Source organism: Schistocerca serialis, chromosome 3 (genome assembly GCF_023864345.2).
Source record: "Schistocerca serialis cubense isolate TAMUIC-IGC-003099 chromosome 3, iqSchSeri2.2, whole genome shotgun sequence".
Taxonomy (NCBI): Eukaryota; Metazoa; Arthropoda; class Insecta; order Orthoptera; family Acrididae; genus Schistocerca; species Schistocerca serialis.
In genome coordinates, this window is record NC_064640.1 from 887,262,034 (window position 1) to 887,276,357 (window position 14,324).

A 14,324-nucleotide genomic window follows, 5' to 3' on the forward strand; every position below is an offset into this window, starting at 1 on the left:
CCGAAATCCAATCTTACCTCTCTGATCAGGGTGTCATTGCCATCCATTGTGTAATGAAAAAGGTCTGTTCCTCCTTAGTGCCCACCCGCACTCTCTTTCTTACCTTTGATAGAGTGGTGCTTCTGTCCAAGTTGAAAGCAGACTATGAAATTATCACCATCTGGCCGTACATTTCGAACCCGATGCGCTGCTACCAGTGTCACCGTTTCAAACACACTAGAACGTCTTGTTGACACGCAGCCCAATGTGTCACCTGTGATAGGGATGTGCACAAGGGTGGTTGTCCACCTCCTTCTCCCCTATGTATCGACTGCACCTCCTCTCGGGATCATCTAGTTCATCTCGATGAGCGGACTGTTCAAGAGATCTGGGTAAAGGAAAAGGTGCCTTATCCAGTCGCTCGCAAGTTACTGGCTAGTCGCAAACCCTGCGTCCTCCCGTCTGGTACCTATAGTTCTGTTCTTGTTACCCCTCACTCCACGAAGGACATGGTCACACAGACATGTGACATCCAGTTCATCTCTGAGGTTGTGAAATTGCTCATTGCCAAGGTAGCATAACCCCCCCCCCCCCCCCCCACACACACACACACCGAGCGAGGTGGCGCAGTGGTTCGACACTGGACTCGCATTCGGGAGGACGACGGTTCAATCCCGCGTCCGGCCATCCTGATTTAGGTTTTCCGTGATTTCCCTAAATCACTCCAGGCAAATGCCGGGATGGTTCCTCTGAAAGGGCACGGCCGACTTCCTTCCCCATATCCTTCCCTAATCCGATGAGACCGATGACCACGCTGTCTGGTCTCCTTCCCCAAAACCAACCAACCCCCCCCCCCCCCCCCGCCAAATCCGTCCAGCTGTGCATCAAGCCGTCGAACTCTTGCCTCAAGGGGCGAAGCCACCAGATACATAACCGGTAGGCCAGAAAGGACAGGAGGAGTACTCCCTGAAGACTTCCTCTGTCCATCCAGCCAAACACCACCTGAGTCTTCCTCTAACCAGAAAAGGTCGAAGAAGTCCACCAAAGGCAAACGGTCTTCTCCTTCGCCACCTTGAAGATCCTTATCGATGATGTCTTCCTTTAATTTGACCTGGTTCAGATCCCAAATGCTTGAGCAGTACACAAGAATAAGTCACACTAGCATTCTCTATGTGGTGTCCTTTACAGATTGATCACACTCCTTAAAAATTCTCCCAATAAATCCCCAATAAATCTCCCTACCATTCACCTCCCCTACCACAAACCTCACATCCTAGTTCCATTTCATATCACTTCACAACGTTACTCTCAGATATTTAAACAATGTGACCGTGTCAAGCAGGACACTATTAACTTTATTTGAATGTTATTGGTTTGTTTTTCCTACTCATCTGCATTAATTCAATTTTTTCTGCAATTTGAGCTAGATGCCATTCATCACACCAACGAAAAGTCATCTTGTATCCTCCTACAGTCACTCAGTGAAGACACCTTCACATACACCACAGCACCATCAGTAAACATCTGCCCGGTTATTGATGTATATGAAAAATAATAGCAGACCTGTCACACTTCCCTGGGGCATTCCTGACAATACAGTTGTCTCTAATGAACAGTTGCCATCAAGGGCAACGTATTGTGTTCTACTAGTTAGAACTCTTCGAGCCACTCTGATGTATGTTAATCTATTCCATGTACTTGTACCTTCATGAACAGTCTGCAGTGGGGCACTGTGTCAAATAATTTTGGGAAATGTAGAAATATGGGATCTGCCTAGTGCCCTTCATCCATAGTTCACAGTATATCATGTGAGAAAAGGGCAAACTTGAGTTTTGCATGAGTGATGCTTTCTAAAAGTGTGCCGCTTCGGTCTTAAGTAAATTTATTATGTTTGAACTCAGAATATGTTAAAGAATTCTGCAGCAAACTGATGTTAAGGATATTTGTTTGTAATTTTGTGGATTTGCTCTGTTAACCTTCTTATATACAGGAGTCATCTGCACTTTTTTCCACTCATTTGGGACTTTGCATCAGGAAAGAGATTCCCAATAAATGCAAGCCGAGTAAGGGACCAATTCCAGAGTACTCTTCATAAAACCGAATTGGGATTCCATCCGGACCTGGCAACTTTTTTGTTTTCAACTTTTTCAGTTGTTTCTCTATGTCAAAGATGCGTTACTATGTCATCCATACAGGAGTCTGTACGGTGATCAGATGACAGTATGTTTTTAAGATTCATCTTCGTGAGTGATTCGTTAAACATGAAATTTAAAGCTTTGGCTTTCCTTTTGCTATCTTCTGCTGCCACATGACACTGGTCAACAAGTCACTGAATGGAAGCTTTAGCCCTGTTTGGCAATTTTACATGGGACTAGAATTTTCTTGGATTCTCAGCCAGATCTTTCGCTAATGTATGATTGTGATGGTTCTATATTTCACATACACAGAATCACTACTAACCTTTGCCTGTTGTTATTTGAATGTTCTCTTATGAGGGTGCAACAGCCTTTACTTCCTTAGCATTTCCTGAATTTCATTGTTTAAGCCACAGTGGGTCTATTCCTTCCGTAATCCACATATTTCTCCAGAGCGGGAGTTATCGTCTCTCTAAACTTTGGCCATAATTCCTCTATGTACATCATACTGGAACTAAGTGCTGTCAGTTCATTATCTGAGTGAGATGCTAGCAACTGCTTGTCTGCCCTTTCTATCAGAAACTCTCTCCTAGCCTTCTTGACTGGTTTATGAACTGTGGTAACCATAATCACTATGATAGAAGTTACAAAAGGATCATGTAATTGAACTATTTTGCAACGTGAAATTACCAAATGGTCCTCTTAACTTATTTTGTGTGTGTGTGTGTGTGTGTGTGTGTGTGTGTGTGTGAGGGGGAGGAGGAGGAGGAGCATGTTAGCCTCTTTGTTTCCGTTGTTCCATTTTATTTTTATTGTTTAATAGGAACAAACCAAGTTGCTTTACACTTAACAAAAAAAATCTTTAAAATCATTATAGTCAGAAATGTAGTAACACCTCTATGGAGACCCCCACCAGACATCTTTCTCTTTCAGTTTTTCTTATAACCTTCATTTGGCACCAACTTCGAAGAAATGCTATACAAGGGTGGTTTGATAAATACGAGGGTTGGAACTTAAATAGTGGCAACTATTTATTTACGACTGACACAAAAGAGTTACGTGTTTGCACCTGTTACTGTCCTTCAAAGTGGTCACCAGCGTTGTGTAGAACCCATTGCCAGCTATGCGGAAGGCGTAGTATACCATTAGCAGAGCCTGTTCTGTTGATGGTGCAAATGGAGCAGTCTAAAGTTATGATGATTCTCATGTACGACTGTATATGATGTTATCCCAACACATTACGTTCCCCCACAGCAGACCGACAGTGCACAGTATTACTGTTCGTTTTTTGAGTATCACTTGCGACCAGCTCTGTGAAAAAAGCAGCGACACTTCCTATGCAACCCACCCATCGTTTTCCACAACATCTGTGGGCGCATACAGCGCAAGCTGTGGCTGCTCTGTTCGGTCGATGGGGCTAGGAAGTACTGTACCATCCACCATACTCCCCGGACTTAAATCCTTGTGACTTTGATTTGATTCCAAAGATGAAGGAACCACTTTATGGCAATTGCTTTGGAACTGTTTCAGAGATTCGACAGGTGGTAGACCGCTCCATTCGCATCATCAACATAACAGGCTCTGCGAACGGTGTACTCGCCTTCCACATCACTGGCAACGGATTCTACACAACGCTGGTGACTACTTTGAAGGACAGTAACAGGTGCAAACATGTAACTCTTTTGTATCGGTTGTAAATAAATAGTTGCCACAAGTTCCAACCCTCGTATGTTAGGAAAAGCAAGGAAAAATGTTCGTTTTGTAAACAACTCACCTTACTTGTCAGCATAGTCTCCTTTGAGGGATGTGCACTTGGTCCAATAATCCTCCAGCTTTTTAATCCCATCAGTAAAATAGGTTGTGTCAAACCCTGCAAAATACTCATTGACTGCAACCATCACTGCCTCATTTGATGAGGCAGGCATGGTTGCAGTCTTCCGAGCAAGCCAAAGTTTCAAGTTGGGGAACAGGAAGAAATCACCTGTGTCTAAGTCTGGTGAATACATTGGATGAGGAACCAATTCAAAGGCCAATTCATGAACTTTCGCCATTGTTATTGCTGATGTATGGGATGTTGCATTATCCTGGAGAAAGAGCACTTTTTGTATGTCAGCCTTGGTCTTTTTACAGCCAATTCAAGTTTCAAATGGTCTACCAGTGAAGCATAATAGGGTCCAGTTACAGTTCTGTCTTTTTCTAAGTAATGTTTATGGATTATTCCTTGGGAATCCCAAAAAACCGGTGTCCATCTCCTTAGTGGCTGATAAAATGGTCTTTTCCTTCTTCGGTGCTCTTTGACCAGCCTTTGTCCATTGTTTTGATTGCCATTTTGACTTTGGTGTGTAATGATGGATCCAGGTTTCATCAACAATTACAAATCAGCCAAAAAGTCTAGCAGATTGCGAATTAAACATCGCCAGACATTGTGTTGAAACATTGTGTCGGGTGCATTTTTGGTCAACTGTCGGCAATCGTGGCACCTACCTTACACACAGCTTCTTCATAGCCAATTCTCCATGCAGGATATTATACTCACTCAGCTGAGATGCCTACAGTCTCCGCAATCTCAGGAATTTTTATTTAGCCATCTTGCATTACTGTATCGTGGATTTTTTTCAATGGTTTCCTTTGCGGTGTCCTCAGTTGAACGGCCAGTGCCCGCTTCGTCTTTGGTGCTTGTCCGATCACATTTAAATTGGTTAATCCAATAGTAAGTGGTTGATGATGGTGCAGAGTCCGCATGAATGTCATTAAATTCTGTTTTGATTTATGTGGCAATTGAACCCTGTAAAGGATCTGGATGATGTGTTTTTTTTTTTTTTTTACCGGATTTGTCGATACCAAATTGTAAATGTTTTCTTATATTTTTTGTCAGAATTTTTTATTATAATTTGCCTTATTATATGTTAATTTACTTATATTTTTTGAGAGTGAAAGCATATTGATTACTATTAGTAAATGTGTCGAAGAATAGCAAAGAGACTAATTACAAGTGGAAGCTTGTGTGTTGTGTAAAATGTCTTTGACACTGGAATCGTCTTTGACTATAGTCAGTCGGCAGTTAACTCTTGGTGTGTGTTGACGGAAGAAGAATGTGCAGGTCACCGTCATAAATAATTTTGAATTATGTTACTATTTTTATATATAAACTATAAGAAGAAACTACATTCGAAGAAATGGTATTTGAAGCACCAAAAATGAGCCAAACACATTGAACCAGGTCATTTCTGCAGCCGACAAAGATGCATTGTGGAATCATACTTCCATTAGACAACTGAAGCCAAGACCAATATCGCCTTGTAAACATTTAACGGAAAAGGTACTGTCACGAAATATGTCAAATTTAAGTAAATAAAAAATGTAGTGACCATATTTCAACTTGTGTCTTAGCCGGGATACCATATGTCAACCCTTCAAATGAAAATGTTTAATAGCAACATGAAATTTGATTCTCTCCATTTTTCAATCACAGTTGACTGTGTGACCCATTCAGACAACTGTCAACAGTGAACTGTATGCTGCACAATGTTGAAATTCTTTATAAAATTCTTGGAAAAATCAAGCTTACCAAGTATGAAGGCTCAGCAAAGATGTTCTCTGATGGAAATTGACCAGACTTAACAAATAATCTTCGTATTTTTCTTCTTCTATTCCCTGGTCATACACTGTCTCTTCATAGGTTTAGCTTGTTATTTAGGATTTGGCAATGTTAGAAGTAGGGGGTGGTCGGGTGCTCAGGTGCTCTTCCTGTAACTACCTCTTCCCCCATGGGACAGAATTCGTGTGCCCCATCTGTGTGTGATAACGTTTATCAATGTGAAAGTGTACAAACATTTTCTAAATGTTTGCAAATCATGTAACGGAGGTGGTCCATGAGTACCGACCTGGTATTCACCTAGTCAGATGTGGAAAACTGTGTAAAAACCACATTTAGGTTAGCTAGCACACCAGCCCTCTTCGTTAATCTGATGGGCGAATTCAGTCTGTGGCTGGCACGCTCCCCTTAATCCAGAAAGCGGGGTGCTAATGTGTAGGGCTATCCTGACAGGTCAAAAACTAGATTTTTATTTTTCTGTTCCCAAGTTGGAGGTATTAGATTTCAGTTCCCAGTCTCGTATCTGATACAACTTTTTCTGTTCTCCACCCTACCCTGTCCCCCCTCTCCCCCCCTTTTCCACAAGTCCTACATTTTTATTTTCCTGGAAAATGAGACTATGGCAGCTTGTTCTGGTGCCTATTTCATACTCATTTTGAGTATAATCATTTGATTTGAGGAATTACTGCTATTAATCCATATCAAATCAGCCTTAGCAAATACTGTCAGCATTCGTGCTGAATTTTTTATTTCATAAAGTGGTGGTACTATATTGTTTTCTTTGCTAACATCAATAGTTTTCCATGTATTGAACAAAGTATATCCATGTGTGCTTCTCAAAAATTTAATTTCTGCCACATCAATGCAAGTTTCATCCTGCCCCACTTTTCCTTATTTTTTAATTCACCCACAGCTTCAGTTTTTGTGAAAAACTAGGTTCACCTGTTTTTATGCTTTTATTTTATAAGTGTCTGTGAATACTTGTAAATTAGTTTAGAATTCCATTTGTGTCTACATTTGTAACAAATGTTTTTTGTGTGTGTGTGGGGGGGGGGGGGGGCTACGATAATGATCTGTGAAGGAACTATGTGCAAATTTCTGTCTGTGAGTGGAAATCAGCCTTGCTTGGTTGCTGTACCACTTTGAAAGTTGTTCATGTTGTGCACAAGCAAATAAAATGTATCACAGACATATCACTTGCATCTGTTTCACTTCCCACTTTTTGCATCCTTTTATCTGGATTATTGTCTGCATGTTGTATTGCATGTACACTCACCATGACATGTTATACAGTGAGGTTGAGGTGGACCACCATCCATGCTTACAGGCAGATTTGAATCTGTTTGAAGTATGTGACAACACACTGCAGCCAGTATTTTGTACAATCGTTGTGGTCTGTATAGAATAGTAGCCTATTACTTCGCATGCATTATAATTTTCATGAGGAAGTGAGAACATCATTTCACCTTGTATTTAATAACAATTTACATTTTCCTTATCGGCTTCTTCCTTATGGAAATGTGGTGTCCCTGTTGCCCATCACAGGCTCATAAAATGAGCAATCGTGAGTGAAATCTATGCATTATGTACCAAGATCCATTTGTTTTGTACTGTATGTAGTGTGGTAAAGTGCAACCACCATAAATGTACCGCCATAGTATGTTTCAGTAAGGATATGTGATGCTACATTTTGTGCAATGCTTACAGTTAACTATCGAGACGTTCTAGAACATACACTGCACGACAAATAAAATTTAGGCACTTGGAAGGGAAGGAGGAAACTAAATGAAACTTCACAGGTTGAAAGTGTATGTTGTTATTTCAGTGATTGCAGTATTGAGTCAAATGAACAAAGAACTTGTCAGTATGAGCCCACATCTCACCCCTTCTGGCCTACACGCATGCAGTGATTCTGTGGGAAAGTGTGTCATAAAGCTGTTGTATCCTCTCCTAAGTCAGCCCACAACTGTTGTAACTGGTGCTTGATGATGTGCTTAGTGGCACTAGTATGGAGTTAACATCTGAGCTGGTCCCACATGTGCTATGAACGACAGATCTAGGGATCTTGCTAGCCGCAAGAGTAGCTCAGTATTATGCCGTCAGTTCACAGACACACATGCCATATGTGGATAAGCTTTATCCTGTTGAAAAATGGAACCACGATGTTGTCGCATGAGAGGTACCACAATTAATTCAACTAAATACCTGGGACTTACAATTATGAACAACTTAAATTGGAAAGAACACACAGAAAATGTTGTGGGGAAGGCAAACCAAAGACTGCGTTTTATTGAAAGAACACTTATAAAATGTAACAAATCTACTAAAGAGACTGCCTACATTATGCTTGTCCTTCCCCTTTTGGAGTACTGCTGCATGGTCTGGGATCCTTACCAGATAGGATTAATGGAGTACATTGAGAAAATTCAAAGAAGAGCAGCACATTTTGTATTATCCCAAAATATGGGAGAGAGTGTCACGGACATGGTACCAGATTCGGGGTGGACATAATTAAAACAAAGGTGTTTTTCGTTGCCCCAGAATCTTCTTAAGAAATTTCAATCACCAACTTCCTCCTCCGAATGTGAAAATACTTTGTTGGCGTCAACCTACATATGGAGAAGTGATCATCATAATAAAATAAGGGAAATCACAGCTCGCAGGGAAAGATATTGGTGTTTTGTTTTTTCCATGCGCTGTTAGAGATTGGAATAATAGAGAATTATTAATGTGGTTGGATGAACCCTTTGCCAGGCACTTAAGTGTGGTTTGCAGAGTATCCATGTAGATGTAGATGAGTACACAGAATGTCTGTGACATACTGTTGTGCCATCAGGGTTCCCTCAATCAATGCTATCTGTGCGTTGAAGCCATACGTAATTGCTCTCTGCACCTTAATGCTAAATAACACCAAAACATTGGAAAAATGAGACCTCTCTCCAGGTTGCCACCATACTTGCCAACAATGCTCATCTGGGGTAGCGCAGAAATGCAATTCTTCACTGAACTCAATGTGATGCCATTCATCAGCAATACATGTTCTCCAGTCACAGCATTACTCCAAATTTGGCAATTTGTGTTCTTGTCTTAACAGCAGCACACACACAGGGCAGTAATTCCCTAGCCTGGTTGCCACTAATCTCTGTCCAGTGATGTGCGATGACACAGAATGTTGTAGGGAATCCATTATTTCTTCTTGGACAGCAAGTGCAGCTGTGATGGGGTTATGGTGTGCTTCTCGCACAGTATATGATCCTCCTTTGATGCGAAGTATGCCTGCCGTCATGTTCCCGTACAGTCCTACATTGAGCTATGGTCACAACTGAATCCCTGATGAATATAGATAGTGCATGATTCAACCAGCTGGCCAAATGAAGACCTTCGTTGAAGCCTGTTTCAAACTGCCAGGTGCTGATAACACTGTTTGATCTGAATACATGGCATCTCCTTGTCCTTTGCAGTGATCACTCATCATTTGACACAGTTCTTGCCCCCTTATTTTTATTACCAGGACAAGTAACAACACTAAACATGAACAACATTGATTCATCTGGTGATCATTATACCTGTGACAGAATTGCAACTCAAATCACATACATACCTGTCAATGATCCATACATATACCAAGTTAAATAGGCATTTGACCATGTCTTCTGGGTGCTTCACTACTTATGTCAGGCAGTGTTTGTTCAGATGTTAGTTATAAATATTTCTGAAGTCCTATATATCATATGATACTGGCGTTTTAAATAATAAAAAAATTACTTACTTTATAATTTTCTCATAACTAACTATTTTTGTTCTTACTGGTCATTTTCCTTTCAGTGCCACTATACACTACTCTGCAAAACCTAAATACAAGCTGGAGCAATGTGTGCTCACATAAGCAACCGAATTACCAGTTGCTGCATAGCTATGTCACCACCTCTGCACCTGTGTTACCTGTGGCTGTGCTAGTGTGAATGTAAGAAAGTTTTAATTTCTTCCCCTTTTCTGCCCTAGGGTGTGATAGTAACGTATCATATTACCTATTTGGTGGAAATGAATGAACGTGTGGAGCATGTTGCCAAAGGTCTTCCAGTCATGCACAAAAAGCTGTACATTACATGGTCTGTGGTCATCATGACTATAGAGCCAGATGGGGCTGGCCACACAGTATAAGGTAGTTTAAAGACTGGGAAAAGACAGGGTGTAGCTATCAGTGAGCTTTACCAGTTTCAATGAACTACATCATCATTTTCAAATGTAAAACATCAGTTGGAGAATATATAATGGGAATTGTGACCATACATCTGACAGCTATTATGTAAAATAATGAGACCAGGCAACTGCAGCAACGGTGGCACAATCAAGTAACTAAGAGCTATGCCTCTACTTGTCCAACAGTTGTCTTGTGGTGACTTGATTGTGCCACCATTGCCTCGGTTGCCTGGTCTCATTATTTTTCGTAACTGTTGTAGTAATTGTGTTCACAGTTCCATTATATATTCTCCAACTGATGTTTTACGTTTGAAAATGACAATTTAGTTCGTTGAAACCGGTAATTTAACCCCTTTTTTAAAAGAAAAATTTTATGGACTGTGGCTATGGCTTCACTATGGTAGTGTCAAATAAATACTTATATTGTAGTCACACTCCTTTATGACACTGATGCTGGAATATAGACTCAATGAGCAGTTACGGCACTCTGTAGTGGTCTTCTTCATTACAATGTGGCAAGGAGACAGTGCTGTAAAGCATATGACGCCGTACCACACTGCAGTCTGTCAATGAAGGTACAAGTATATTGAACAGGTTCTCAGGTATGTGAGTGGCTCGAAGACTTCTCAAGTAACAGCACCCAGTATGTTGTTCTTGACAGCAAGTGTTTATCGCAGACAATGGTATCATCAGGAGTGCCCCAGGGAAGTGTGATAGAATGGCTGTTATTTTGTATACGCATAAATGATATTGTAGACAGGGTAAGCAGCAGTCAGATCTGCGTGCTGATAATGCTGTTGTGTGTAGGAAGTTGCCATCATTGAGTTACTGTAGGAGGATACAAGATGACTTGGACAAAATTTGTAGTTTGTGTGATTAATGGAAGGTAACTTTAAACATAGAAAATGTAAGTTAATAGCAAATGAGTGGGAAAAATGAACTCGTAATGATGGAGTACATCATTAGTAGTGTGCTGCTCGATACAGTCACATTGATTAAATATTTATGCATGACGTTGCAAAGTGATGTGAAATGGAGTGAGCATAGGAGGATTTTAGTAGGGAAGGTGAATGGTCAACTTCGGTTTATTGGTAAAATTTTAGGAAAGTGTGATTCGTCTGTAAAGGAGACCGCATATAGGACACTTGTGTGTCCCCTTGTTGAGTGCTCTACTCATAATCCTCCACACTAAATTGATTATTTGTTTCCTTTTCTTCCAGTTCTTCTAGTCTCACTTGTGATACCATCTCTAGTATTGTCAACGGAATGCAGGTCTTAGAAGATTTACAAATGCTGTGATGGATTATCTAGTTTTCAGATTTTCAGTATTCATATAGTTAGTTGATACAATACATATTCGTGGTTGCAAAGTCCATTTTCATGAATGATCCCCATACTTTCTTGCTTTCAAAGAAAATTAGTAACATTTAGAGGCAAAGACACAGTAAATTCATTCATTTGAGGTATAAATAGATTTGTAATTGAAAATGCAAGAGCTAGGAAATATTATCTTTAATCAGACCAGAAATTTTATACATGAGAACAGCACTGGCATTTTCCTGAATAGCACTGTGATGTGTTTTCTAAAGTATGGGAATGAAAGCATGTGGATCCAGTAGTATTCATGCTGTGGAGGTAAAAATAAAAAAAAAAATTGCTTTCACTCCTGTAAAAAGGATAAGTGTGTGTATCATGTTTTGTTTCTGTGTGTTCCATGTGTGAAAGAAATGTGTGTGTGTGTGTGTGTGTGTGTGTGTGTGTGTGTATGTGTGTGTGTGTGTGTGTGTGTGTGGACGCGCGCGCACACACATGGGCTTGTATTAATATTCACAATTTACAAAATACATATTCTGTTATAATTGGATATAACATTTCTCCTTTCAGAGTGGGGTTTCTGTAAAAGTTTGTGATGAGGACCTTGAACTCACAAACAAGAAAATCACTAACAGGAAGAAAAAGAAGTCAGAACTTGTACATGGAAGATTTTATAAGGTTTGTTGCAGATGCCACCTCTTACAGTTACTGATATGGATGTGTTTGTCACAGTCTTCAATTGTACTTTGGAAGATTAGGTATTATTCACTATTGTTGTGTGTGCTGTTTAGTAACCTTAATTGCCAAAAGATGTCATCTTCATATGCTGAATATTATCATGACCACAATCAGAAAAAAGTTTATTAATATACTTACATTTTGTACTGCATTCATGTGTTATAGGACAACCATTTTCACAGTTGTTTTTTAAGTATGGGACTCCCAGTATGGTAGCCCCCAGGAAAGAGAATTAAGGGAAGATATAATAATATTTGTAGAAAAAAGTCTGTAGCAAAAGGCCCACAATTGCTTTATTTTATTTTCTGTATGCCAGCTGACAAATTTATGAAAGGCTTTGATACTCTCCAACAGAATTTGGACAAAGAGCATCAGCTGAAGCTTTGAAAGACCAATAAATAGTAATTTTTCAGGATGTGAAAGCAGTGTAGAGTTTAATTACACTTCTTGAAGCATGGTCATATATAGTGAGAATGATGTGAATCTCATATTTACAATAAGTACCAGAAAAGCGTGTTCTGCATAAAGAACAATGAAAGTATTATTTTGAGATAAGGAGAGCTCAAAAACTTTGGAAAGAGAGGTTCCTACCACAATTGAAGTAGTTAAATTATTATAATGAAACATGGTGGAAGGATGAGATGAAGATAATTGCAGAGGGGAAAAAAACATTTTAGATATAAAACATATGTGACCTGGAAAAATTGGTATATTGCGAAAGTGCAAAGTGTTTCTTTGTCTGTACAGTTCACATTATACGAATTTTGACAAGCAGGAAAACAGAAAGGAGATAATAGAAATCCAATAACACGGAATGTTCTGCATGACATGTATGAACAAACAATTGAACAACACGAAATGTTTATGATCTCCACAATGTTTCTGCTTGATGTACTAAATGTAAAAATTATTATGCCATGTAATCTTCCTCACTTTGGTAGGTGCCGTGGAAAAATTCAGATACCTTTAACTTGTCACATGATGCTATTTATATCACATCTTATGTGTGGAATGCTTTTCTGCATAGAGTTCTTGTGACACTAACAATCTTCCTCACACGCTCTCTGTGTGTCAGAGGCGTTAATTAAGTGCAGGAACAATTTTTACCAATTGAGATGGCACAGTGGTTAGCACACTGGATTTGCATTCGGGAGTAAATCTCTTCAGGCAAATGCCAGGGTGGTTCCTTTGAAAGGGCACGGCCAACTTCCTTCCCCATCCTTCCCTAACTAGATTGGACCAATGACCTCACTGTTTGGCCCCCTCCCCCCCCCCCCCCCCCCCCAAATCAACCAACCAACTTAATTTGTACAGAACATTTAGTGATATACCGTACTAGAAGCCATCAGCTTTTAAATTTTTCACTTGTTTAATGGTGGAGGACACTCGAATAAAATTCTTATTGAGTGTACATGCAGTAGGGATGGGCTCCTGTACGACAACAGCTGGTAGTTGTGTTGGCAGTAGTATAGAGCAGTGATCATCAAACTTTTTTGCTCAAGAGCCAATATTTACATTGTGGGGAAGCACCTTGGCCCACACAATATTTACCGATCCTAATATAGATTGCTAACATACATAAATAAGTACATAATGATCCCCCCATAGACTAACTGTAGTAAGCCTGCAATAGCCGCTGGCCCTGATGTATTGATTTTTAAGCCAACACCAGTTGGAACATTTCATGTTGACTGTTCTCGTTCCAGATTGCTGTCAGCCTCAGTGACCCCAAAGTTGTGACAGTGTAATTAACTGAGAAAGTGCTATTCTGTCGCCTGTATGATCAGATGATTAATTGACTAATAACAGTAACTGTATTTTTATTTAAATGTGTTGTGCAATATACTACAGGATCACAAATGCTTACTAAATGTTTTGAATGTCATTTTTATTCTATGCACTTCATTGTATTATGACAGCCTGAATTAATTTAATGTTCCTTTCTACAAATAAGTGCTGCATTTGATGAGTGTCTCTGTAATGTTCATTCTTCCCAACTCCATGGTACATCCATGTCATAGCTTATACCATATTAGCTGATCAATATGAATTGCGCAGGCCACTGTGTTGTCAGCACTGGAAGACAAACAATAAAACACTCCCCTCACATCCTTCAACACTGCAGTAACCATGCTACTTAGGCCGTGTCCTACGTGAGCGACAGAAGCGAGCGACAGCGAGTGACTTCTGGACATGCGACATTCCAGCAACAAGCAGCAGCATCGGGCGAAAAGCTTGGGTGTCCTGCGTGGGAGCGACCATGTCGCGCTACAAGATGGCTGCTTAGAGCCAACCAACTGTTTCTGTAAAACGGTGTCACTAACCTGTAGAATACTGTAGCTGGAGAGCAGGTTACAGCATTA

At 40.1% G+C, this 14,324-nt stretch overlaps 1 protein-coding gene across 2 annotated transcripts in view; it reads left to right on the forward strand.

The window, feature by feature from the left end:
- Positions 1 to 14,324, forward strand: part of LOC126471121 (G patch domain-containing protein 4) — a 56,980-nt gene that overhangs the window by 14,629 nt on the left and 28,027 nt on the right. For both annotated transcript variants that reach the window (XR_007586293.1, XM_050099203.1), the window contains exon 3: positions 11,794 to 11,901. Coding sequence is in view for 1 of the 2 variants with exons in the window: in XM_050099203.1 (XP_049955160.1) it covers positions 11,794 to 11,901 (108 nt within the window). In the remaining variant the exon portion in view is untranslated. The remainder of the gene's footprint in view (positions 1 to 11,793; positions 11,902 to 14,324) is intronic.